The following is a 22,688-nucleotide window of genomic DNA, read 5'->3' as shown; positions in this document are numbered from 1 at the left end:
GCCGAATAATTTTCTTTCTTTTTTTTTAAATCGCAAGCTGTTGCAGAAACGTGGAGAACTGAATTTAAGAGTGGAAAAGCAAGCAACAGAGAGAACCATAACTGACATATCCTTTCATCTGTACTCCTCATTGGGAAGGTGGCCCCAAGGTGATCCTCTGATCATTTTGGTTGCTCTTCTCTGTACCTTAAATCAGGTGCATGTGCATATTGGTTAACTCAGTCTAACCTGCCTCACAGGGTTGTTGAAAGCATAAGAGCAGGGATGGGAATGTACATAGCATTCACAAACTGTGTAGAGAGAAAGGAACAAAGCCGAGACAGCATCTCCTATCACTTTAAATACTTTGCCTTATGCAAACTGAATTAAGCATGTCCACTCTTTTTTTGTACTGAAACTTTTAAGACTGCAAGAATCAAATCAAATTCTTATTTTTCTTGTTGTAAGTGAAAAAAAGTTAAAGATTACACTACGATTATAAACAGTGTATGCTCCCTTCCTGGACGCAATGTTAAAAATAATTCTGAAGAATAAACTTGTGAAAATGAATAAAAGTAAGTGTTAATTCGGTATATAGCCTTTAATTGATATACGATGCTCGAAGAATGTTGAAAAACAAGTGTCAAAAGAAACCAAGGAAAGTGCTAATGAAGGCTGCAATGCTGTATACATTTATCTGTGATTAAATCCCATTGAACTCAATAGGCCTTAATTCTGAGAGGGTGTATGTACAACTGCCGTGCTAGAGGTATTCTGCATGTGATTGTTTAGCCACCCAATGTATTCTACGACATTGGTGTAAACTCCGTATGTGCCCATTGCCGCACAGCCTTTACCCCAGCTCACGATCCCTGTTAGAAACCACGTATTCCTGTACTCAGTGGCGTGAGGCCCACCGCTGTCACCTTCACAAGAGTCTCGACTCCCATCAAGGTATCCTGCGCAGAACATGTTCTTTGTAATGTTTAAGTTAGTGTGCTGAGCACATTCTTTCCTATGCATTTTGACGAGTCTCACTTGCATAAGTGTGGCTGACGTAGCCCCGCCTTCTAAGAGACGCCCCCATCCACTCACTGTGGAGTATTCAATGAAGCTCAGCACATCTGCAGCAAACCGCTGCTGAGGCAAGCATATGGGCACCACGTAATCTGTGAAATTGACAGGTGTCGCTAACTGCAACAAGGCAATGTCATTTTCAACTTTTTTTGGAGAATACTTTTCATGGATTATGATTTTAGCAACTCTTCTTTCCTGTTCACCTTCTTCTTCCTGGTCTATCCTGTATTTGCCTGGAAAAGCAGGAACATTTGTTAAGCGACAGGTATCAGGTTTCTTAATAGCACAGATCTCAGAGTTGAGCCAGGTCTTTAGGCTCATATTCAGAGAGTATTAATAGCACAAAGATTGACCTTATTTTGGGGTCACACACTGGCAAATTTAGGTTGTGCAATTATAGTTGATTGGGAGGTTTTGCATCAAAGAACCCACTTTCCCAAGACTGGACATTTTGTAAAGCGACATGAAAATGTGCTGGAATGTGTGGAATAACGTTAGTTTTGATGCATCATAATCATCCAATTTCCATGCAAACTAATGAGAATAATTTGTTTTTCTGTAGCCAACACTATCTAATCTCCCTGGAAACAAATCAGGATGACCACTCAACAAACAGGTTGTCTGGAAGCACTGCATGGTCATTAATGGTTATGTTTTTGATTATTTTCTTGTTGCATGGCAGAATAATTTTCCATTATTGAACCTCCAGCAGGTACTCTTCCCCAGGGCAATTATTTCATTCCCTGGGCCCTCATTCTCCCTGACAGCAGGGGACCTATCACTGTGGGAATGGGACACAGCTGTAACATCCCTGAAGGCCTTATCTGCCAGCTTCTCTGCATCTTTTAGCTTTTCCAGGTCTGCCACTTTGGTCTCAATGGAACAAATACATTCCCAGGGAGCCAGGAACCTTGATGCCCCTGCTGGCATTCTACCTGCATAATATTTTATTTAGTTTAAGCTACTTTACTGAGAGTTTGGATGTTATGTCAAGGAAAGGAAGGGCATAATGGAATGCCCTGGTCTCCACACAGATGGATTCATATTACAGGCTGTGTTTCTAGAAGCGGAATGTGTCACACTGATCAGATTCTGATGTCCAATTATTTATGCTGACAGTCTTACTTGATCTACATATCTAGTGATCCAGTTATTGGCCATTTGATCTCCCTGCATGGCATAGCACTCAATAATGTTTATTTTGTTTTTTAAAACCTTGTACCTCATTCTCCACACTTTACCAGGGAAGCTTGTTCCAACTGTCCAACCATATGGATTAAGCTCTATGTAGTTTCAGCACAGCATAATTGCAAGCCTCTCTTTACTAAGTTTATCTTCTCAATTCCACTGAGGACTGTACTCACCCAGCTTTATCCTGAGTTTTTCGCGGCGTGTTTGTGAGAAGCAGTGGGCTGCAGTAACTACCCATGATGGAGCAATCAGAACACCTCCACACTTCTGCATTTGACCTTCTATCATGAGAGCCTGAAAATACAACAACCATCACTGCAAACCCCTTTACAAGAAACATGATTTACTTGGCATTTATGAAGGACCTGTCAACACATCTACCAGTAATGTGTTCAACTGAATGGAATGGTTAGGTAACTTCTCCAAATGAAGGAAAGTTACAATGTTTGCGGGAAAGGGTGAATTTAGAAAAAACAAACAGATGAGTAAGGAGGGGTGTGACTGACTATAAATGCATGTAAGGTGTGGAAAAAGTAGGGAGAAAGATGTTTCTATCTCTCTTTCTCTCATAATACTAGAACCCTAGGGGCATCAAATGAAGTTGGATGGCAGGAGATTTAAGACAGGCAAAAAAAAAAGTCCTTTAAAAACAGCTTTAAAGGGTGATGTAGAAGAGTTTGGATTTGATATCCCACTTCATCACTACCCGAAGGAGTCTCAAAGCGGCTCACATTCTCCTTTCCCTTCCTCCCTCACAACAAACACTCTGTGAGGTGAGTGGGGCTGAGAGACTTCAGAGAAGTGTGACTAGCCCAAGGCCACCCAGCAGCTGCATGTGGAGGAGCGGAGACGCGAACCCGGTTCCCCAGATTACGAGTCTACCGCTCTTAACCACTACACCACACTGGCTCTCCACTGGCTCTCTCTTAGTAGTGATGGCTACTAATTTAGGCATCTTTAAAATGAGATTAGATGAAGTCCTGAAAGATAAATTGTGATAGCTATGTACTACCACCAGAATCAGATGTTTTCAACACCTCTGCATACTAATTTGCTTGGAGATAACTGCAGGAAAACATCCTGTTGCTCTCATCTCTAGCTTGTGGGCTGTCAGGGGCATCTGGTCGGCCACTGCAGGAAATAGGATGCTGAAGCTGACAGGCCTTGTTCTGACCCCGCAGGGCTCTTATGTCCTTATGGCCAAGGAGAGCACCTGAGATACCAAAGCAAAGGCAAGGGTCTAGGCATCCTAAGAGTGGTTACAAAACTTAGTACGTAGGGGGAGAGCTGAGTGTACAGCATCTATGCCTGTCTTTTTTCTGCCCCCAGAGCTATTAGCAGCTTTGGACAGTGGGAGGTGAGAGGTGGTTTACACTGTGTAAAGGTGCAAAGTTAAGAATCCTTTCCCAGAGAGCTACACACCGAATATCAAAAGCAAAACAAACAGCACACATAACTTTGGGTTTGACCTCCATTCAAGCACATTACATGTCAGGCTTTTCTGTTCCTGTGCAAAAAAAAAAGCCCCCAAAAAGCACACTTGTGCATGTTCTCCCTCAAGGTTGCGCTTCCCAACATTCAAAATACAACTTCTTGCTCATGTTTCTTACCCCTGCCCACACCTCATTAATAGGTGTGCTGTTTGACTGCAGTGCAAAAAATGTGTTGTAACTATTCCTATTATCAGTCTAATTTTTATAACTTTTTCAAAAATGATATTTTTTTTAGTATAGGAATGGTTGTCTAGCCATTTAAGCTTTTCCTGTCTGCACTGAACACCTCGCAATGTTTAACCACTTTGTGAATGTTATGTTGGAGGTTTTGTTTGGATATTGTTTTGTCTCTTTTGAAATGCAGGGATCTGGCACAGTTTTCTTTCCCCCTAATGCACCATGCAGTGTATGGAAAGTCAAGAGGAACCTGTTTGTGCCCCTCCCCCAATTCAGTGTTTCTGATGCAAAGACAGACAGACAGAGAATTGTACTAAAGTTATTTGAAGACTCACTTGCCATGGGCATTCACCTTGAGGACAGGTATAACCACCTACGATTCTTCCCTGTCGGTCCTCCCTTTTTTTGGCCAGAAGTGGTATTTTCCCACAAGGATAATCAACTGCAAAAAGATGTAGCTTTTGTTATGCGTGAAACATGGTATGAGCCCTTCCCCACTTCTGAGTTTGGTCTGTATTGCAAAACATCAGTAAATAATATTTTTAAACATACAGTTGAGCTTTCAGACTATAATACTGTGACAATATTTTAAAGCGCAAATTTACAATCTTTTGTTATTAACTACTATGAAAAACACGGGACGTGGGTGGTGCTGTGGGTTAAACCACTGTGCCGCTTGGGCTTGCCAATCGAAAGGTCGGTGGTTCGAATCCCTATGATGGGGTGAGCTCCCGTTGTTTAGTGCCAGCTCCTGCCAACCTAGCAGTTCAAAAGCACACAGTGCAAGTAGATAAATAGGTACCGCTCTGACGGGAAGGTAATTGGTGTTTCCGTGCGCTGCTCTGGTTTCGTCAGAAGTGGCTTAGTTATGCTGGCCACATGACCCGGAAAAACTGTCTGCAGAAGTGGACAAACGCCAGCTCCCTTGGCCTGTAAAGCGAGATGAGCGCTGCAACCCCAGAGTCGTAAACAACTGGACTTAATGGTCAGGGGTCCCTTTACCTTTACTTTTCCTATTAAAAAAGCTCATTCTCAGGTGGGAGTTTTGTATTGTGAAATCCTTTAAATCCACTGATTGAATGCATTCAAAGAATGTGACATGCAATTCTTTTTTTAATTTCTGTGCCTCATTCCCAACAGGCTGTTACAGTCTCATCTGGCCTAGTCAACAAACCAGTTAAGCGGGAGTAGTTGGACTGAAACTGATGCATATATCCCAGCAAAGTCACAATCTGCACTCCAGCCACAAGTTGATGACCCTGTACTGCTGCGGCATGACAGATAGCCATGCAGTACAGTGGTACCTCGGGTTACATACGCTTCAGGTTACAGACTCCGCTAACCCAGAAATAGTACCTCGGGTTAAGAACTTTGCTTCAGGATGAGAACAGAAATCGTGATTCAGGATGAGAACAGACGGCAGCAGGAGACCCCATTAGCTAAAGTGGTGCTTCAGGTTAAGAACAGTTTCAGGTTAAGAACAGACCTCCAGAACGAATTAAGTTCTTAACCTGAGGTACCACTGTATAGTTACTGAAAATGGAGAACAGGATAGTAGAGCACCTGCCACGTTTAATCCCCAATATCTCCAGGAAGGAAAAAGGCCCATCTGAAATCCTGGAGAGCTGCTGCCAGTCTGTGTGGACACTATTGAGCTATGTGAACCAATGGTCTGACTCAGCATAAAGCATTTTCCTTGCACTGCCAGTAGTTAGATCCTGGGAACAATGACGTTAAACTTGGTTTAGCTGGATTAGTAATTGAAGCCCTAAAGTAAATATTTCAGTTTATAAGCTAGTAAAGATACAACTGCTAAGTGGGAAAGAACAATTTTATCTGAATGGGGAATAGCAAGGAATCTTTTTTTCTGCCATCATATTTTAGCCTACCATTTGATTTTAAATTAAAATTATCAGATTTTTTTAAAAAATAAATTTTTACATATTCTCTGACATCTATCAGGCCATGGATGTAACCTGAAATGCAACTGGTGTGGTGATGTGTTCTATACCTTACCTTCTGGGATACAAGATTCTTTATCACTTCCCAGCCTATATCCCTCTGCACAGAAACACTGTCGTACTGCATTTGGGATATCGATGCAATAATGCTCACAGTTGCCGTTGTCATAAATGCATTTCAGTCTGGTTTCTGGGCCTAAATATATGGGAACAAATTAATTCACCAAATGCCTTGCAAAAGACCTGCAGAATTATATTCTAAACGTTATAGAGATAGATAGATACTGTAGATAGATAGATAGATAGATAGATAGATAGATAGATAGATAGATACTGTAGATAGATAGATAGATGATAGGAATATCTTACCAATTTCACAGTTTCTGCCCTCATAATCTTCAGGACAGTAACAATTGTACTTCTGATACTCATCATGACAAGTTCCACCATTCTGACAAGGGTTGGAGTCACACTCATTAGCATCTATGAAAACACTCAAGTGTCAGCAAAAATTCTAGGAAGAGCTCCAATAGCAAATTTTCTATGAGCATGAGTCAGTTTACCTGTGTATTGTTTCCAGAATTCCATCTGAGTAGAAAAGGACAGAGATACAGGAGAAATAATCAAAATGGGCACAAAAACGTCAGTATCTAAGTAAAACAGCATCTACTCTATAACAGTTTGGGAAAAGTCATCTACTATCATGATAACCTTCAAAATATTAGTTTACTTCTGGGCTTACTTGTAACTTCCCTATTTTTGAACCAAGAATTGCTTCTTAAATTGGCTGATCCCACTCAGACACTCCACAGTATCACAGATGGGGCTTTTCTGTCTGCTCTGTTAATTTCACCTGCAATAGGTTCTTCTTTGGTGATGCAAAAGCCAACTGGGCATGTGTTCCTTTGCTTAACGTTTCACAAGGAAATTATAAATGCCGCGCCCAGTATTTTAAATTGAGTCCCACCAGATGCAATATAGGAAATGTACGTTGAACAGCACATGTTGTTCATGTACTGTATGTACATTTATTACATTTATGTGTATTTGTACAAGAGATATGATGCACTTCAGAGATCTGTCCCCAAGGCCTGAAGAATCACAGATCTATCAACTCCCGCTAATGCATTTAAAACAAGTAATCTCCAAAATCCCATTTTCTCACCAAAGGCAGAACAGGTATTTTATCAGACACAAGAACCAGATGGAACCTTTTTGCTATTATAGAGTATCAGAACTGGCAAATTCTCCGCCAAACAAGAAGTTGCAAATCACATTCAAATTGGCAAGTTACACTTTGTATTTGCAATCAGGGTCTGCAGTTCTGGTTTGGAGGGTGAGCACAACCCACAGTTTGCTGGTTTGGATTTGGGAGGGAATTGGGAGTGAGCAAGGGGATTAGGGAGGAAAGGCATGAAGCCATTGGTTTCTCATGTAATGTCAAACCATGGTTCAATTTGTTATAAACCATTGCTTCTAATACAGATTTGGCAAATGTCATCAAAATGGGAAGATGCTCTTCCATTACTTCACATTACTTACAGTCCTTTCGCTATCTTTGTAGATTTCTCTGGCTTCCTCAAATGAACATTTCTCTTCCATGCATTCTCGTTCCAGTGATCCCGCTTTCAACTCTTCAAAGATGGTGTTGGCTCTCTTATTCCTTTGTAGCACACTGCTTGCTTCCTCATGCTTTAAGAAGACTTTAAAAACAAAAAAAATCCTTGGCTTTCTGCCTCCGCAAAGCATGGTTATTAGGGATATCTCCACAGCCGAGGAAAGCAGGGAATGGAACTAAACCTAGAATACTGTATTTTATGTCCATTTTGGAGAGTTCATTCTGTGGGGGGTTTTGTGTGGATCAGCGTCCCCTGGTTTTCCAGGTTGCCATTTCTCAGCCCAACAATTCCTTCTTGCCCTCGTTTGCCTTCACTGCTATTTCACCTTACTGGTGGTAGCAATCCATATGACTTTTGTCAATGGTATCATAAAGCTATGTTGGTAAACTGTGCTTTTTTCCAAGACAAAAAGGTGCAGGAACGTGCCTCCCCCAGAAGTCCCACCCCAGAGCCCAAAGATAATCTCTTCAGGCTGTGTGTGTGTCCTCTGCAGGTAGAGGCTTGTCGAGGCTGCTCAGCTAAGGCAAGGGGAGCCTTCCATGCCTCAGATGAGCAGCTTAATGAGCCCCCACTGTGTCTCTCAGGCTCACATGAGCCAGAGCAATTTCAAAATAAACATCAAAATTGAGGAATACTTAGCACAGTCTTAGTAGAAATGCTTCAAGCCAGAAAAATACTTTACTGTTCATTGTGTTATGGGGCATTGTAATTCTTTTCGTTTGAGTTACAAAACTACCCTCTTTGTCCATCCCACAGAGAAACTACTCTTTGCTGCCCATCAGATTCGAACGCAGTTACCAATGAAACGTTCAAGAATTATAATTAAAATTCACAAAGTTGACTGCATAGTTCCTTGCATCCAAACAACTGTTAATTAAGAGGCATGTGCATCTTTGTGAGCATGCAATCCCCCCCCCAAGTCTATCTTTTTAAGATTAGCTCCTCACTTGAGTGCAAGTGTTCAAATTTACTTCATTAATTCACAGTCATGAACAGCAGGCTTAAATATAGTCGGGACTGATAGTTAACTAAGCCATTCTCATAGCAGCCCCACAAAAATAAATGGACTTAAGTAAGTCAAGTCCCTATATTTCAGTGGGTCTACTCTGAGTATGACTTGTTGGATACAACCCAACATGTCTATATTTCATAAGGTTTCTTTTTCTTTTCCCCCTAAACAAACATCTGTCTGACAAAGAATGTGCACTCTGAAAGCTGACTCTTTGTTAAATAATGGGCTGACTCTATAAATAAATATTATTCCTGTTATGGTGCATTCAAATAGTTTAGTAACTAAATTGTATTTTTGGATTAAGCAAAAGAAACCCTGGAACAAATATTTACCATGTTTAGTTTTAGTCACTTTTTATCCTTCCAGTAAATAATAACTTAACCTCTATTTTCAAATGATGTGTATCACAAATAATACATAAGTTTGAATAATTACAGATTATGATTGTAAAGAAGATTAGTCTATAGCTAGACTCACATATCACTTACTTGAGCCAACGGACAGTTCACACAACTTGTTTACTAATAATTCACAAAATGTAAAGAATCACAATTTTTTGTGATTACGGCCCTTCCTCTTTAGCTTTGTGAATGCCAGAAAATTTGCTTCCCCCCCAAAAAAAACACCTTTCAGTAATTTTGGTAAAATTACTGGTAAAATCCTGGATGTGGAGGCAACACAGTGATATAGGTTTTTCTCTTCATGATATTATTCTACAGGTTCTGTTTAAACAAAACAATAACCAACAAAGAGAAAACTACATGGAAGCAATAATTGATAATGGTGGTTTTAGAAATACATAAAAAAGAGTTGGTCAGATTTGCTGCTTTTTTTGACCTCTCAGTTTAAAACCTGGTTTTTGATCTATCTGTGAGGCACTGGGGAATTTGGTTAACCATTAAGCTTAGCAGCAGATTTTTCTAAATCATTATGGTAATCACATGAGCAGCTGTGTCACACAAAACAGTTTGGTTTTAGGAAGATTTAGAAGCCTTTGAATCCTTTCTCAAAATTGCCCTGCACTTTCAATAAGAAAATTACAAGAAAAGGAAACATTTCAAGTTTATACATTATGGCAGTTTTTCATGAGTCATACCTGCAGCCGGTGAAAGCGGATACACCAGGAAAAGGAAGAAAAACAGAATGCTGAAGTGACAGGAAATCATGATGAAACCAAAATGCTTGTGTCCCAAATTGTGTGCTGATATTTCAGCAAGATCGCGGTGACCAAAGTTCTGCTGCAATTGCTCCATTCATAGGAGGGGGAACAGAAACACTGGAAGAGAGAAAACTGAAGCTGTAACAAACCAATTTTCATGGGTGGAAAGCTGAACAAACAAGAAAGATCAGATTTAAGTTCATTTATTTCTGTTTATACCAGGGGTGGAGAAACTTTTTTCAATCCAAGGGCCGCCGTCCCTCATCAGAAACCTCCTGGGGGCCACATGCTGGTGAAAAGTGGGGCGAGGGGCAAAGGTTGTGGAGCAACAGGTGTGACTCTTGCCTTTGCACACCAAAAAGCCAATATATTTCTACATACACGAACATCCAATACGTATCTCTCATTCCTCCAAAAAGAGGTTTTGTCGTAGTTCAAGGACACATTCCAGCCAGAAAAAAAAGCAGTTGAGGAGACTGCAGAGGGTTTTCATCTGGGAAAAGGGTGTGTGGACCGGGAAGGGGAATGAATGGCCTAGGAAGATGGTTGAGGGCTGTGTCCTGGACAGCTGCATTCAGCCTCTGACCATGAGGTTTCCTACCCCTGAGGAAGCAAGGCCTGCTTTTCTACACAGTGTGAAAGCCAGCTGACAACAGAACCAGCGAAACACAATGAAGAAAATAAAAGTATCTAAAGTGTGTAAACAGTGCTGGAACTAAATCCTAGGAAGTTGAATATATATCCTAATACAGTGGTACCTCTGGTTACGTACTTAATTTGTTCCGGAGGTCTGTTCTTAACCTGAAACTGTTCTTAACCTGAAGCACCACTTTAGCTAATGGGGCCTCCCGCTGCAGCCGCGCTGCCGGAGCACGATTTCTGTTCTCATCCTGAAGCTGAAGGGGTACAGTTAGGGTTACCCCAGAAAGCCCTAAAAACTGTTTGTGAATCCCCCCCCCCAGCCAGGCCTCGGAGTACGCATTTTAAAAACTGCATTTTCCTCTAAGACAAAAAGCATGAGCTAAGCAGTCCTCTCTGTAACAAAAGCGCTGTAACAAACCCAGAGCTGAGAACAGTAAAGCTTTTCGCTTCCCAGATCCAAGATAACCTCGTCCTGGTACATTGATTTGCAACATACTTCCAGGAACAGAGTCAGAGAACGAAAAGCAACATTTCTATGTAAGAATCTGTGAAGGGGGAGAGGAAAAAAGGGGTTTGAAAAAAGGATAAAACCTGCTTGTAAAATGTTTTCGGCACGGCCTGTCTTTTGTAAACTGAATCACACAGGTGCCTCTGCCCCCCCCCCCCATGGCAGAATAAAACGCTCTTTCTCTGGATTAACCCCTCTGCTCAGGTGCAACAATTATTCCTACCCAGGGATTAAAAAGGCTACAAAGCAAAGTAGTTAAGCTGAGGTAATATTTCTGGGTTAGCGGAGTCTGTAACCTGAAGCGTATGTAACCTGAAGCCTATGTAACCAGAGGTACCACTGTACTCAATTGCATTTTCCTCTCAGGATCAAATCAGTTATTGTTTTGATGCGTTTAATCGCAGGGCCTATTTGGTAATCTGGCACTGTATGTAAAGTAAAGTTAGAAGAGCTTTAAGAAAATCGCAGAACACCAAACCATGAAAACTTCTTAGGTGGCAAATGAGAAAGATTAAACTAGCCTCCTCACTAAAGGAAAACAAGCATGCGGCCTCCCCACAGAAAGTATAGTATACAGCCCTGAGAAGGCCTCTTGCATGTCTCCACCAAAAACACTTCAGATTTGGGTGGGACTCCAGCTCCGGCCCTGTCATGTCCCCTTCTTGTGAAGGGGAAGGGTGGTTTCTTCACTTTGTCCTCTCCACTGCACTCCCAGAGGACTGGCCCTGCTGCCCTCCATTCATTGGGGCCGAGCTTTTGCAGTGGGGAGTCTGCTCTGCCAGCATAGGCATAAAAACAAGCAAACCCAGCCTAGTGCATGGAAGGGGTTGGGCGGGTCTGTTAAGAAATCGACAAAAAGGGTGCTCCTCACGAGGGTAGCATTGCTTCCCTTCCCGTATTTGGCCTTATTCCTTCCAGTCCTTTCCTAGGCCATAAGCTTCCTTTGTCCTCTGCTACAAACATAATTATAAAGTTTCACTGAGAGGCGCTTTGTGTGTGTGTGTGTGTGTGTGTGTGTGTGTGTGTGTGTGTGGAGAGAAATTTCTTTTTTTCAATCATACTGAAACTGTTGGGATGATTCTGCCACCCGTCCCTCCCCCAGGAATATTTGGAGAATCTTCACTGCCTCCCTCATTTTGCCACTCATAAATAGGATGGTGAATTTTGGGGAGCCCATTTTCAACAGGGTCTGACACTGACCTTGGTGAACGCTGTCACCTTAATCTAGGAGGAAATGAGGGGCTGCCAATAATAAAAACAATCCCAATTTGTACTTGCTTTTCTGTATCACCATTATAACTAACTGGGTCACTGACGTGCCTTTCTTGGTGGTCAGATGTGGGGGACCTACCTGGACAGTATTTTTGAACCTTGCAATTTTGTGATGATGAGATATGCTCCAACATTTCTCTGATGGAAATAGGAATGTCCTATTCAATAATAATAATAATAATAATAATAATAATAATAATAATAATAATAATAATAATAATAATACCCCACAAATCTGATTGGGTTTTCCCAGTCACTTGGGGCGGTTTCCAACATATATAAAAACACAAAAGAACATTAAACATTAAAAAAAAAAATTCCCTATGCAGGGCTGTTATGTCGGGGGGGGGGTCACATAACTCCATACCCTCCAACATTTCTCTGATGAATATAGGGACATCCTAAGGAAAAGCAGGACATTATGGGATCAAATCAGAAACAGAGACAGCTTCTGTAAATCTGGCACTGTCCCTGGAAAACATAGACGCTTGGGGTTTTTTGGTATTCTCTAACACAAACTGCGTAATACCTATGCACTTTGATTTTATCAAATGATTGATTAATCCTTAGACTTGTTCTACAGCTCTAATGAAGCATAAATCAAAGAATGTTTCCATTCTGTTACTGGAATTTTCTAGGTGGACAGTATGAACTGGCCTTTCCTTATCTCAAATTCCTATTCCTGGTACAAAATACATTCCTTGCACCAGGCAATGTTAAGTACAGACTATGCTTTGGTTGTCTGGTACCAGGAGTATCTCCCCCCCCCCCCATGAAGTTAACTTTAGTCCACAAAAGGTTATGCAATCTTTCATCCGCTTGTCTTCAAGATGCTTCGGTACCTTGCTGATTTTGCTGCTAAACAGATTAACATGGCTACGCTTCCGAAAGTTGGGACAAGGAGCGTATTTGTAATGTGCAGGAGACAGCTACAGAAGTGCAAGGTTATGTTGACAACAGTGGCTTAAAATGAAGTGAGGTTATTCTTCTCCACTATGTTTCCAGACAGATTAGAACAGAATTGTTCACATCAAGAGGTGGAGGGGGGGGTAGATTTCTTCACCACATACACACACGTTTGGGGGGGGGATTCTGCACCCTGCAACCCCCCTGCCAACTCTTATCCATGAAGCTGTGATCTGCACATGCTGTGATGGCTGCCTGAAATGTCCACATCACCATTTACTTCACATCCAGTTTTCTAGTCAGACTGAAGTTGGTGTAAGAGAAAAATCCACCAAACAGCAGCATTTGTCAAGAAACGATAGGATCAATATGAATTGTGACTAATGATATGTGAATGTGGTTTCAAAAAACTAGCAGTGAGAGCGCATTGGATGTGGAGCAAGTGGTAATATGAACATGCCTCAACATGGGAGTTCTATAATGTACTGCAGTAACTTGGGATACAGTGGCAGAATACTGTGGGTTTAGTCTGTGATACTGTTGGTTAAAAATACAATGCACAAAGGAAGTGGGAGGGGGGAATTTCTGCAAGAGAGGAGATGAGAGGAAGTTTCGGAGACCGTAGGGTTAAGAGAATTGAGAAATGTTATAGTGGCGGTGGTCACTGTTTTTTCTTCATCTGAGATGATATTATAGAGATGATGGCAGAAGTCTATGCAGGTTGCAAACCACTTCCTCTCCTCCCTTTGGTCTACAAGGACCAAATTAAATTCCATGCGAACAATATACAATTAGGGTCTCCCAACAGCAGCTATCTGGCAGAACATGAACTGGATTGGGATAACAATATGCTGACAGTTTTTATTTATTAAAAGTAGTAATAATAATAATCAGATCATGTCATTTCCCCTATTAAAACAGATACAGATGTGTAGCCTATCAGGAAAAACCACTGCTGGTTTGACAGAACAGCAGCAGAGGGGCATTTAAATCTGGAAAACAGCATACTATACCTTCTCCCTGCCGACTGCCATAACAACAACAACAATTTCATTTTTTATATGCTGCCCATCTGACAGGGTTGCCCCAGCCACTCTGGCTGGCTTCCAGCAAATCAAAACATCAAACACAGTAAAACATCAAACATAAAAAAACTTCCCTATACAGGGCTGCCTTCAGAGCACTGGGATCCTAAGCCAGTCCCCCACCCCACCCCACGGCTGCCAATGAAAATGGGTCAGTTAAAGATGCCTTCCTGCGCGTTCCAGCAACACAGATTGCTGAAAGTAGGGTGGCCACAAATTAGAAGCATTTCCTCTTAAACATCCAGCACTAGCCGCTACTTGGCCTAAGATTACCGGGCAGACAGAAAACCAAACAGACCCACTAGCTAAAGGTTTGCATCCTTTCCATGTTCAATGTGCAAAAGCCATTTAAAAGCTGCAGAAGAGAGCTTATGGCAGGCCCTCTGCAAGAGACATTATTTGCGCTCTGTTTGCGCTCATTGCTGGGTCTGCAAGAATGCCATTTGAATAGTATTGACTCGTCAACCCAAGCTGAGGTAGAGGATGTGCATGAAAGGGAACCCCCCCCCCTTATTATTTAGAACCCTTTTCTGCCAGAATTTGTTAAAACACATTGATATTGGTTAGAAGTTAAGACTTGAAATAATTTCGCCTGATGCCTGCAACCAGTGGTGTTTTTTCTAAAAAAATGTTTAGGGGTACTCTCACTTTCCTACTCATATTGAAATACTGCCCCTCAATGAGGCCAAACTTAGATCCACAAAATGTACCCCTGCGTATCCCCAGGGGGAAAAAGCACTGCCTTAAACACTCTCCCCATTACTATCCATCAAGTCCCTTTCCATCTGCAAAGTACACTTTAGCAAATTCAATCCTGACTTGTCGTGGATTCAATGACTTGGTATCTTTCACAACAAAAAGCAACCCCAAAGTTTTTTTGGGATAGGGATATTACTGCTAGTGTTTAGGATGCCCAGTGCACACAAATATATATATATTTTTAAACAGAGGACAGGCACACTTTAAGGGGCACTCCCATGGCAAGATCTGCTAGATTGAGAAGCTGAGGATCTCTAGCTCAGCCAGAGATATGCTGGTGCTGAGCAAAGAATCTGGGGTTTGGAGTTGGGACCAGAAAGGGAGGATTTAGGTTGGATCCTGAACCAGTTCGGCTCAGTCACATGACCCAGCAACCCAACACAGAATATTATTTGAAAATATTGTTTTCCCTTTGTTAGGCTTAGGCAAAAGCCTAAGCTGAGTGGGGTTTGGATCTGGTGTAGCTTTCTGCTGGCTTTATTTACAAATGCTTTGCTTTACGCCAGCTTCTTGTACACAGGATTCCTCCCTTAAGATTTGCTGCATCAACTTCCGACACACTGTGGTACCATGTTAACATATCCACACAAAATAGACATCGCCATCATGTTGAGGAGACCCAGCAAGAAATGCTGAATTTTATTCAAAATTTCATACATATACAATAAAGACATCGGATCCTGTAATTGTAATTTACAACAGCAGTAGAAAATTGAAACGTGGGTCATATTAAAGTGCAATGGTATATGTACAACCACATGAACAAGGAAAAGGCATTGTCAGGGACAATGTAAAAAGAGACAGCCTCTAATATAAGTTCCCCGTAATAACTCCTCTCACTTGAGCCAGTGAAGCAATAAACCAATTTATTAATTCTATGCAAGAAAAGTCATTTATTTTTTGGCAGTATCCCAAGCTAGGGCCACTGACAGAGGAAGGTGTGTGTGTGTGTGTTTGTTCTGTGTGTGTTTGTTTGTGTTAATGATGATGAAGGCCTGTGGATGCATCATAATTGTATCCTTCCTTCTAGGACGATTTTGCAATAGAGGGGTCCCCACTCCCAAACTCCTATTTACAAAATAAATTACAAAAGACTATTGCTATTTTATGACCACAACAGGACAGACAGTGCCTTGGCTGGCACAATCTCGTTTGTTTAAGATGCTTTCAAGAGATGTACTTTCCTGTGCTGGAAAATATATAAAGTAAAGCCTTGTACAACCTTTACATTGCTGCCATATTAAGAAATTTAGGACATACAGAGGCCATCTTTAGCAGCCGGAAGTGTATAAATACATATTTTACATTAATACACATACACACACACATATAAATATGAACATATACAAACAGAGTTAAATTCTGCACTGACCAGAGCCAGTCACAGTTTGATTGTTAACTATAAGCCAGAACTTGTTCCTGACGTTTGAAACAACAATCTGAGATGCTATTTATACTTCAGGAAAAAAGCAAAATCCAAATTCGTTTTATCTTTCCAGATTCTAATTGCCTGGTATTCATTAAGTGCTGACCACCAAACATTCACTTCTTCAATAATATATGAATGAGGTACATACGCTATGAGCTGTAAATTAATTCAGGTGTATGGATGAATCCAATGTGGTTTATACATCAGTTTACATACTACTAGCCTTTGGTAAGGCAGATTTATAAATCGTAGCTTGAGGGGGAACAGCAATTTACACAGCATTGCTCTATTTCACATGTGTTAAATGAAATGTGTATGGTTTTCATCTTCGTTTATTTTAAAACTATGCCCACAATGATTTTTCCCTGCTCAAATGACATACTCATGCATTTCATAGAAAATTAAGCACCAGGAAAGATTTAGAAAGGTTTCATTTAGAAGAATTGTAGGCATCTTCTAACAGTAAAAGACAACTGCTTGCTATTATAGAATGTTTAAGTTCAACCCATATAAAACGTGTTCCGGTATTTACTTGATAATAAAAAATGGGGTTTGTTTTACCAAACAACTTATGAAATTACCAGCATTCTTGTAAACAATTGTCCTTGATGGTAAAAATATCTCAAAAGGGCTATCACCATAGATTGTTTAAAAAAAAAAAAGGAAAGTTAAGGAAAGGGGATAGTCTCTGTTGAAGTGGAATTGCTATTTCTTTTGAAGCAAAGATTACGAACAAGCTCATGGCTAGATAAAGCACAGTGGTTCAAAAAAACCAAGCCAGAAACCACAGCCAGATCAAAATGGATTCCCCTGATGCTGTAAGAGATTTCCTGCATATTAACACATTGCCTCAAGGAGGATTTCATGTAAAATGACCTGTAAAGATCACATTTCTGTTTCCTTCTACATGATCAATTAACTTCATATTAATTATATATTAACATATATTCATTGTTTTACTGTACAGATTCACACCAATGGACACAACCTGGTTTCTTCATAGTATTCTCCCACATTATCCCTGTCCAGGTTCATTTTTTTCTAGGAAAATGATAATGCACCTTCCAGAAGATTCTCTTTCCAACAAGGCGCACTTCTTCCACTCCATGCTGCTGGCAATCCTTTACATCTTCATTCAATGTCTTTTTATTTTTTTAAATAAAATTTTCTTTTTTATTATTCAATGTCTTTTTTTTTAAATAAAAAAGATTTTGTAAGCTACCACTGAAACATGTGTGTGTGTGTGTTGGGGAATGGAGAGAGATGCAAGTGATGGTAGCTTCTCTGTTTCATTTAACATCCAGCATTTGCATTAGAAGTTTGACAGTTTTGCAAGAGTCTTCATGGAGGTTTTAACAGGTTAGCCCTTTATGTCCGAGAAGCTGATGCTGCTGACGTTGCAACTCTCACTGTAGCTTGAAGATGAGCTCAGTGTACTGGAACCAGCTGCAGACTCTGGATGGAAGGAACACAAATTTACAGAGAAATATATTTGTAGCTAACTTGGTACTGGGCTCTTTGACAAATTAAGTGCCACTCTGCTAAACCAAAGCATTTACAATGAAAATCATACCTGAGCTGCTCAGAGATATAGCAGATTTTGAGTTGCCAAGCAGCACCAACAAACTGTTGACTGGAACCCAACCTTCTTTGCTTGTGGTCAGATTCTTTACATACCTAGGGAACAATTTTATTTTTTTTGCTTTTAAACTATTAAAAAAATTATAGCATCAAAATATTAGGCCTCATTTGGAAGCAAAGTAGCCCTTGTTTAGAGTCAGTCAACATTTTTTGTATTTCTTCTGGTGCATACTGTAATACTCTAAAATCAGGGTTTCCCAAAATCCAGCTGTTTTTGGACTACAATTCCCATCATCCCTGACCACCGGTCCTGCTAGCTAGGAATGATGAGAGTTGTAGTCCAACAACAGCTGGAAACCCGAGTTTGGGAAACTCTGCTCTAAATTAACAACATTCCAGGCTAGAGTGATAGTTCCCCATGAAGTCCCCTTTTCTAGTGAATTCCACCCATCCATCTGATAGCTTTAGCCATGGTTAAGGGAATACTTTCTTATCAACCGTATCCATGGTTTGCAAACCAGTTTCAGGAACTGAAAGAGGTCAGAAACAATACTGAGAAATCAGCAATGGGAACTGAACAATCTCACTGTCCTTTCCAAATCTCTTAACTATATTTACACATCTGGACATTGCACCAGGCCAAGGTGCTTTTGCGGACATTGTGTCTTAAAATATTGGTCTTCATACCAAAGTCCATCTTCTCCTTCATGCATCAGCTGAACTAACTCTCCGCTTTTCAGCACCAGGTCTTCAGGGCCTCCTCTGTCATCATCGGCCACAACAGTGTATTTACCAGGCGTCTAAACATACACAGTAGAAGATACAATTGGTTTAATGAGAAATAATCAAATAGCTATTAACTCTGAGACAGATTTTATGGTTTTTTTTAATGTGACTTATGTATTATGCATGTGGAGCATTTCTCCCTCATAACTGAGAAGCAGAATCACATCTAGAGTGACTATGCATATATAAAAAAACCTAATTTAAAATACATTTTCCAGGATTGTCACAGTCCTGTACAACCAAGAAATAGAAGAGGGAAAGGGTTAAGGAGTTCTGAATTATTTCACTAGCATTTCATGGGACTTAACTGTGTCAGTTTGGCCCATGATTAGCCAACATGGTGCCAACTACAAACTCCTATCAGTCCCAACCAGCTTGGTCAATTGTTAGGGGTGGTGGGAGTTGAAGTTTGGAGGGCACCACATTAACTATCTCTGGTTTAGCCTTTCTCCAATGGTACACCAAAGTGCACCCTGTTCATTTTCCTACCATTCCCCCCCCCAAATAACAACATACTGCAGATACCAATTACAGAGTTAGGCTACATTAGAATAAGTACTGCAAAACTATTATCAACTCACTGTTCATTCTACCAGTGTCACTGAAATAATAATAAAAAATACTAATACTACTACTACTAATAATTATACCCCACCTTTTTTCTCTGACAGGGACTCAAGGGGGCTTACAGATAAAACAAAAGGTTGTCATCTGCTGCATACCATACATTCTGATTGACAACTTATTTCCAAAGACACCATCTCCAAGGGGTCTATGGGAGATTAGTCCGTGTGGCCAGGTTCATACATTACATCTTCCTCCCTCCTATAAACATGAAAATATATTAGTTACCAGCTTTTTCTCTACTTTTACTTCTTCTTCTGCATCTGAGGAATTAAGTGGATCCTCTGCACTGGACCAGCCATCATTTTCTTCAGAAGCATCAAGTGACTGAGATGTTTTAGACCATCCTTAATAAATAAACAAACAAGCAACTGTTATTGAAGCTTCTCAAGCAAGTACTGAACTGTTTTGATAGGGGTTTTTTTTTAATACTCAGAAAAGTATTATTTATTTATTTGACATTTAGTTGCGACTTCTATATAAAACGGGGGGATACACTTTGAACAGTTACAACAAAACACTAGATATCCTTTGAACCAATTCAATTGTACTAAGTGATATGCCGTCTTGGTGCTAATAGGCAGCTAGTGAGATCAACAACTGCAGCCAGGCTTAAATCAAGCTTAGAGTAAACCCACTGAAATCAATGGGACTTAAGTTAGGCTTGCCATTACTAAGTCCCATTGATTTCAATCCATGAGTCTGGATCCAATCCAATGTTTTTCCCCAAGCCGAACTACAGTGGTACCTCTGGATGTTAACGGGATCCGTTCTGGAGCCCTGTTCGTATCCAGAAGTGAATGCAACCCACGTCTGCGCGTCTGCAGGTTGCGGTTCGCTGCTTCCACACATGCGCGTGACATCATTTTGACTCTCTGCGAATGTGCGAGCGGAGAAACCCGGAAGTAATGTGCTCTGTTACTTCCGGGTTGCCGCAGAGCGCAACCCAAAAATATTTATCCCGAAGCTATTTCAACCCGAGGTATGACTGTATTATTAAATTTATTAGATCCTATAAATAAGAGATGGCTAACCTTAGGTATCAGGTATCTCAAGAAATTTTTTCTGGTTCTCTGAAACCCCACTGATTTTGGGGTTGCAGGAAAAAATTAAAAATCCCACAATGTAGATATAGAATTGGGGTGAACAGAAGGGTTTAAAACACTTCATCCCAACATCCTTATGGGGATGCAATTTGTTTCAAGTCATCTGATTGCTCATTTGATGAGCAGGGAGGGGGCAATGATCTGCATAGATCAGGGAGGCTATGAGAGTGTTCAAGGAGTGACATTCACAGATGCCATGCTTTCCTGGAGTGTTAGACAAGGATTAATGCAATCTTTTGGCCAAAAAGGGTTAGCCACTCCATGTTGTTGGTGATTAACCTCAGCCTGTTTTTCTATGGCACTGCTAGAATAGATAACTCATTCTGATGACTCCTCAAAGTCTTGTTAGGTGACAAAAACTTACAAGGTAAGAAAACAAAAGGCCAAAAAAAAAAAGGAAAATAAAAGGTCCTGCTATTTATGTCATAAACGGTAATTCAAACAGTGGGAGACAGGTGTGATTAGTCAAACACATCACAACGTGCTTCAACTGGTACACTTTTTAATCTGCCAAGTGTATCTGGCTCAAAATGCAATGGAATACGACACTTTACTCCCAAGTGCAATTTAGGATAAGAACTTTCACACAGATTAATGGTCCGCTAGTGGTTCATCAGGTTGGGAACACCACGCTTTCATGTTGAACACTAAAGTATCCCTTGGAAGGTCATGAATATCCATTCCAATGAATAAAACATGTATTTAGTTTACCATGTCACAACAAAGCAGCATATAATTTGATCTCTTCTTGTCTTTGTTTTTCTTTTTTCACACCTATGTGCTAGCATAGATATGGCGTGTGCATGTGTGTGCACACTTGCTTGAGTTTAAAGCTGAAAAATTCTATACTGCAAAAAATTACCAATTCTCCCTCTATGCCTCCCAAATAGCATGCAATGAGAAAAATCTCTTCATTTGTGCTTTTTGTATCATACATCATCATCACAACAACAGGATACAACAATGGACACAATAACAAATCATGCACGTGTTGGCAATGGTACACTTATATTTCTCACTGAGAGTAGACTAAAAGCTACTGTTATTTCTGAGTATCTCATCTTCTAAATAAATAATCCCAAATAAAACTTGTACAACAGATTTCCAAATCTGCTTATTGAAAAACAACCCACTTCAACACAGCTACAAGGATACTGTATGAGCTCCCTGCACTCTCTCTGTGTCACATTCCTAGTGTGAGCAAGAAATGAAATCTACAGTGCTGCTCTGCAGATTAAAACAAGTCTGATTGTCAATGCCTTCCATTAATTACAATTAGGCAAATTAAATGAGCAGCGGTTGGCAAGACCCTTTGGGGTGGATCAGAATCTGCTCTTCCCAAAGAAGGTCATTGGGACGTTTGCTCCCCCAGCCCCATGCTGCCAATAAATACTGTATAGCTATTTACTTTCACCTGTATAAATGCAAATGGCTGCCATTCACGTCTGTGGAAAATGTGGGAAGCTACACTTGGAGACCTGTGTAGCTTCCCACTGCCCTTCTCATGTCATGAGACGGTGGATGACCCAGCTTCCACAAGGGACACAGGTGGAGCACAACTCCTTAAGAAGTGGTTGTGACTGCCCATGCTAATCATATCAAGGGGCTTCTTGCAAATATAAAGAACACTTTTATAGTGAATAGAAGGTTGCACTTGGACTAGGGTAATTTTGGGCTTAAAACCCTACTCTGCCATGAGGATGCTCATTCGTTGGCCTTAGGTCTCTTTTTCAGGACCAAAATACATTGGATGGAGTTCCAAAACTGGAATCCCTGATGCCATTGCCTGGTTCAAACAGCAGCTTGGGGTGGCGTGGGGAGTATTAATCCTTTGCTGTGGGTTAAACCAGAGAGCCTAGGACTTGCCGATCAGAAGGTCAGTGGTTCGAATCCCTGCGACGGGGTGAGCTCCCGTTGCTCGGTCCCTGCTCCTGCCAACCTAGCAGTTTGAAAGCACGTCAAAGTGCAAGTAGATAAATAGGTACCGCTCCGGCGGGAAGGTAAACGGCGTTTCTGTGTGCTGCTCTGGTTCACCAGAAGTGGCTTAGTCATGCTGGCCACATGACCCGGAAGCTGTACGCCGGCTCCCTCGGCCAATAAAGCGAGATGAGCGCCGCAATCCCAAAGTCGGCCACGACTGGACCTAATGGTCAGGGGTCCCTTTACCTTTATGACTCTGCAAAGCAAGTTACCCTTCTCTCATCCCCATAGCTGCTATTAGTCACGGAGGGAAAGATAGGCACAATATTTGGGGAGGGAGGATCCCTGGCCCCAGTCTAAATCATGCTGCCTTTTTGGACATTGCTGGAAACTCTGATTTTT

The 22,688-nt window shown here is 41.0% G+C and overlaps 2 protein-coding genes across 17 annotated transcripts in view; both read right to left on the bottom strand.

Annotated features, from left to right (window-relative positions):
• Positions 1 to 561: 561 nt before the first annotated feature.
• Positions 562 to 11,593, bottom strand: F7 (coagulation factor VII). 4 transcript variants are annotated; one of them, XM_081198504.1, is made up of 9 exons: positions 11,348 to 11,593; positions 9,606 to 9,785; positions 7,421 to 7,581; positions 6,442 to 6,466; positions 6,248 to 6,361; positions 5,934 to 6,074; positions 4,253 to 4,359; positions 2,421 to 2,541; positions 562 to 1,289 (listed from the first exon to the last, which is right to left on the bottom strand). In XM_081198504.1, exons 2-9 carry the CDS (start codon positions 9,760 to 9,762, stop codon positions 709 to 711), a joined length of 1,407 nt encoding a protein of 468 aa, XP_081054630.1. In that variant the 5' UTR covers positions 9,763 to 9,785; positions 11,348 to 11,593; the 3' UTR covers positions 562 to 708. The 4 variants fall into 4 exon arrangements, with proteins under 4 accessions (XP_081054630.1, XP_081054633.1, XP_081054631.1 ...); XM_081198507.1 differs by having other exon boundaries at positions 11,509 to 11,527; XM_081198505.1 differs by lacking the exon at positions 11,348 to 11,593 and adding an exon at positions 9,888 to 10,469.
• Positions 11,594 to 15,449: 3,856 nt separating this feature from the next.
• Positions 15,450 to 22,688, bottom strand: part of MCF2L (MCF.2 cell line derived transforming sequence like) — a 132,399-nt gene continuing 125,160 nt past the window's right edge. For all 13 annotated transcript variants that reach the window (XM_081198286.1, XM_081198291.1, XM_081198293.1 and 10 more), the window contains 4 exons: positions 19,489 to 19,607; positions 18,538 to 18,650; positions 17,843 to 17,946; positions 15,450 to 17,724 (listed from right to left, as the gene is read on the bottom strand). In XM_081198286.1, the coding sequence (XP_081054412.1) occupies positions 17,630 to 17,724; positions 17,843 to 17,946; positions 18,538 to 18,650; positions 19,489 to 19,607 (431 nt within the window). In that variant the 3' untranslated portion in view covers positions 15,450 to 17,629. The remainder of the gene's footprint in view (positions 17,725 to 17,842; positions 17,947 to 18,537; positions 18,651 to 19,488; positions 19,608 to 22,688) is intronic.

The sequence above is a fragment of the Podarcis bocagei genome (genome assembly GCF_964188305.1).
Source record: "Podarcis bocagei genome assembly, chromosome: 6".
NCBI classification, from domain to species: Eukaryota; Metazoa; Chordata; class Lepidosauria; order Squamata; family Lacertidae; genus Podarcis; species Podarcis bocagei.
Note: the sequence above shows the minus strand (reverse complement) of the source record. Positions and strands in the feature narration are given on the sequence as shown.

Excerpts from the sequence above, each read along its gene's own strand:
- F7 (XM_081198504.1), bottom strand. The coding sequence starts at position 9,762 with ATGGAGCAATTGCAGCAGAACTTTGGTCACCGCGATCTTGCTGAAATA. Across the intron at positions 7,582-9,605 it reads TCCGCTTTCACCGGCTGCAG|TCTTCTTAAAGCATGAGGAA; the intron begins GTATGACTCATG and ends TTGTTTTTAAAG. Across the intron at positions 1,290-2,420 it reads AAAACTCAGGATAAAGCTGG|GCAAATACAGGATAGACCAG; the intron begins GTGAGTACAGTC and ends CTGCTTTTCCAG.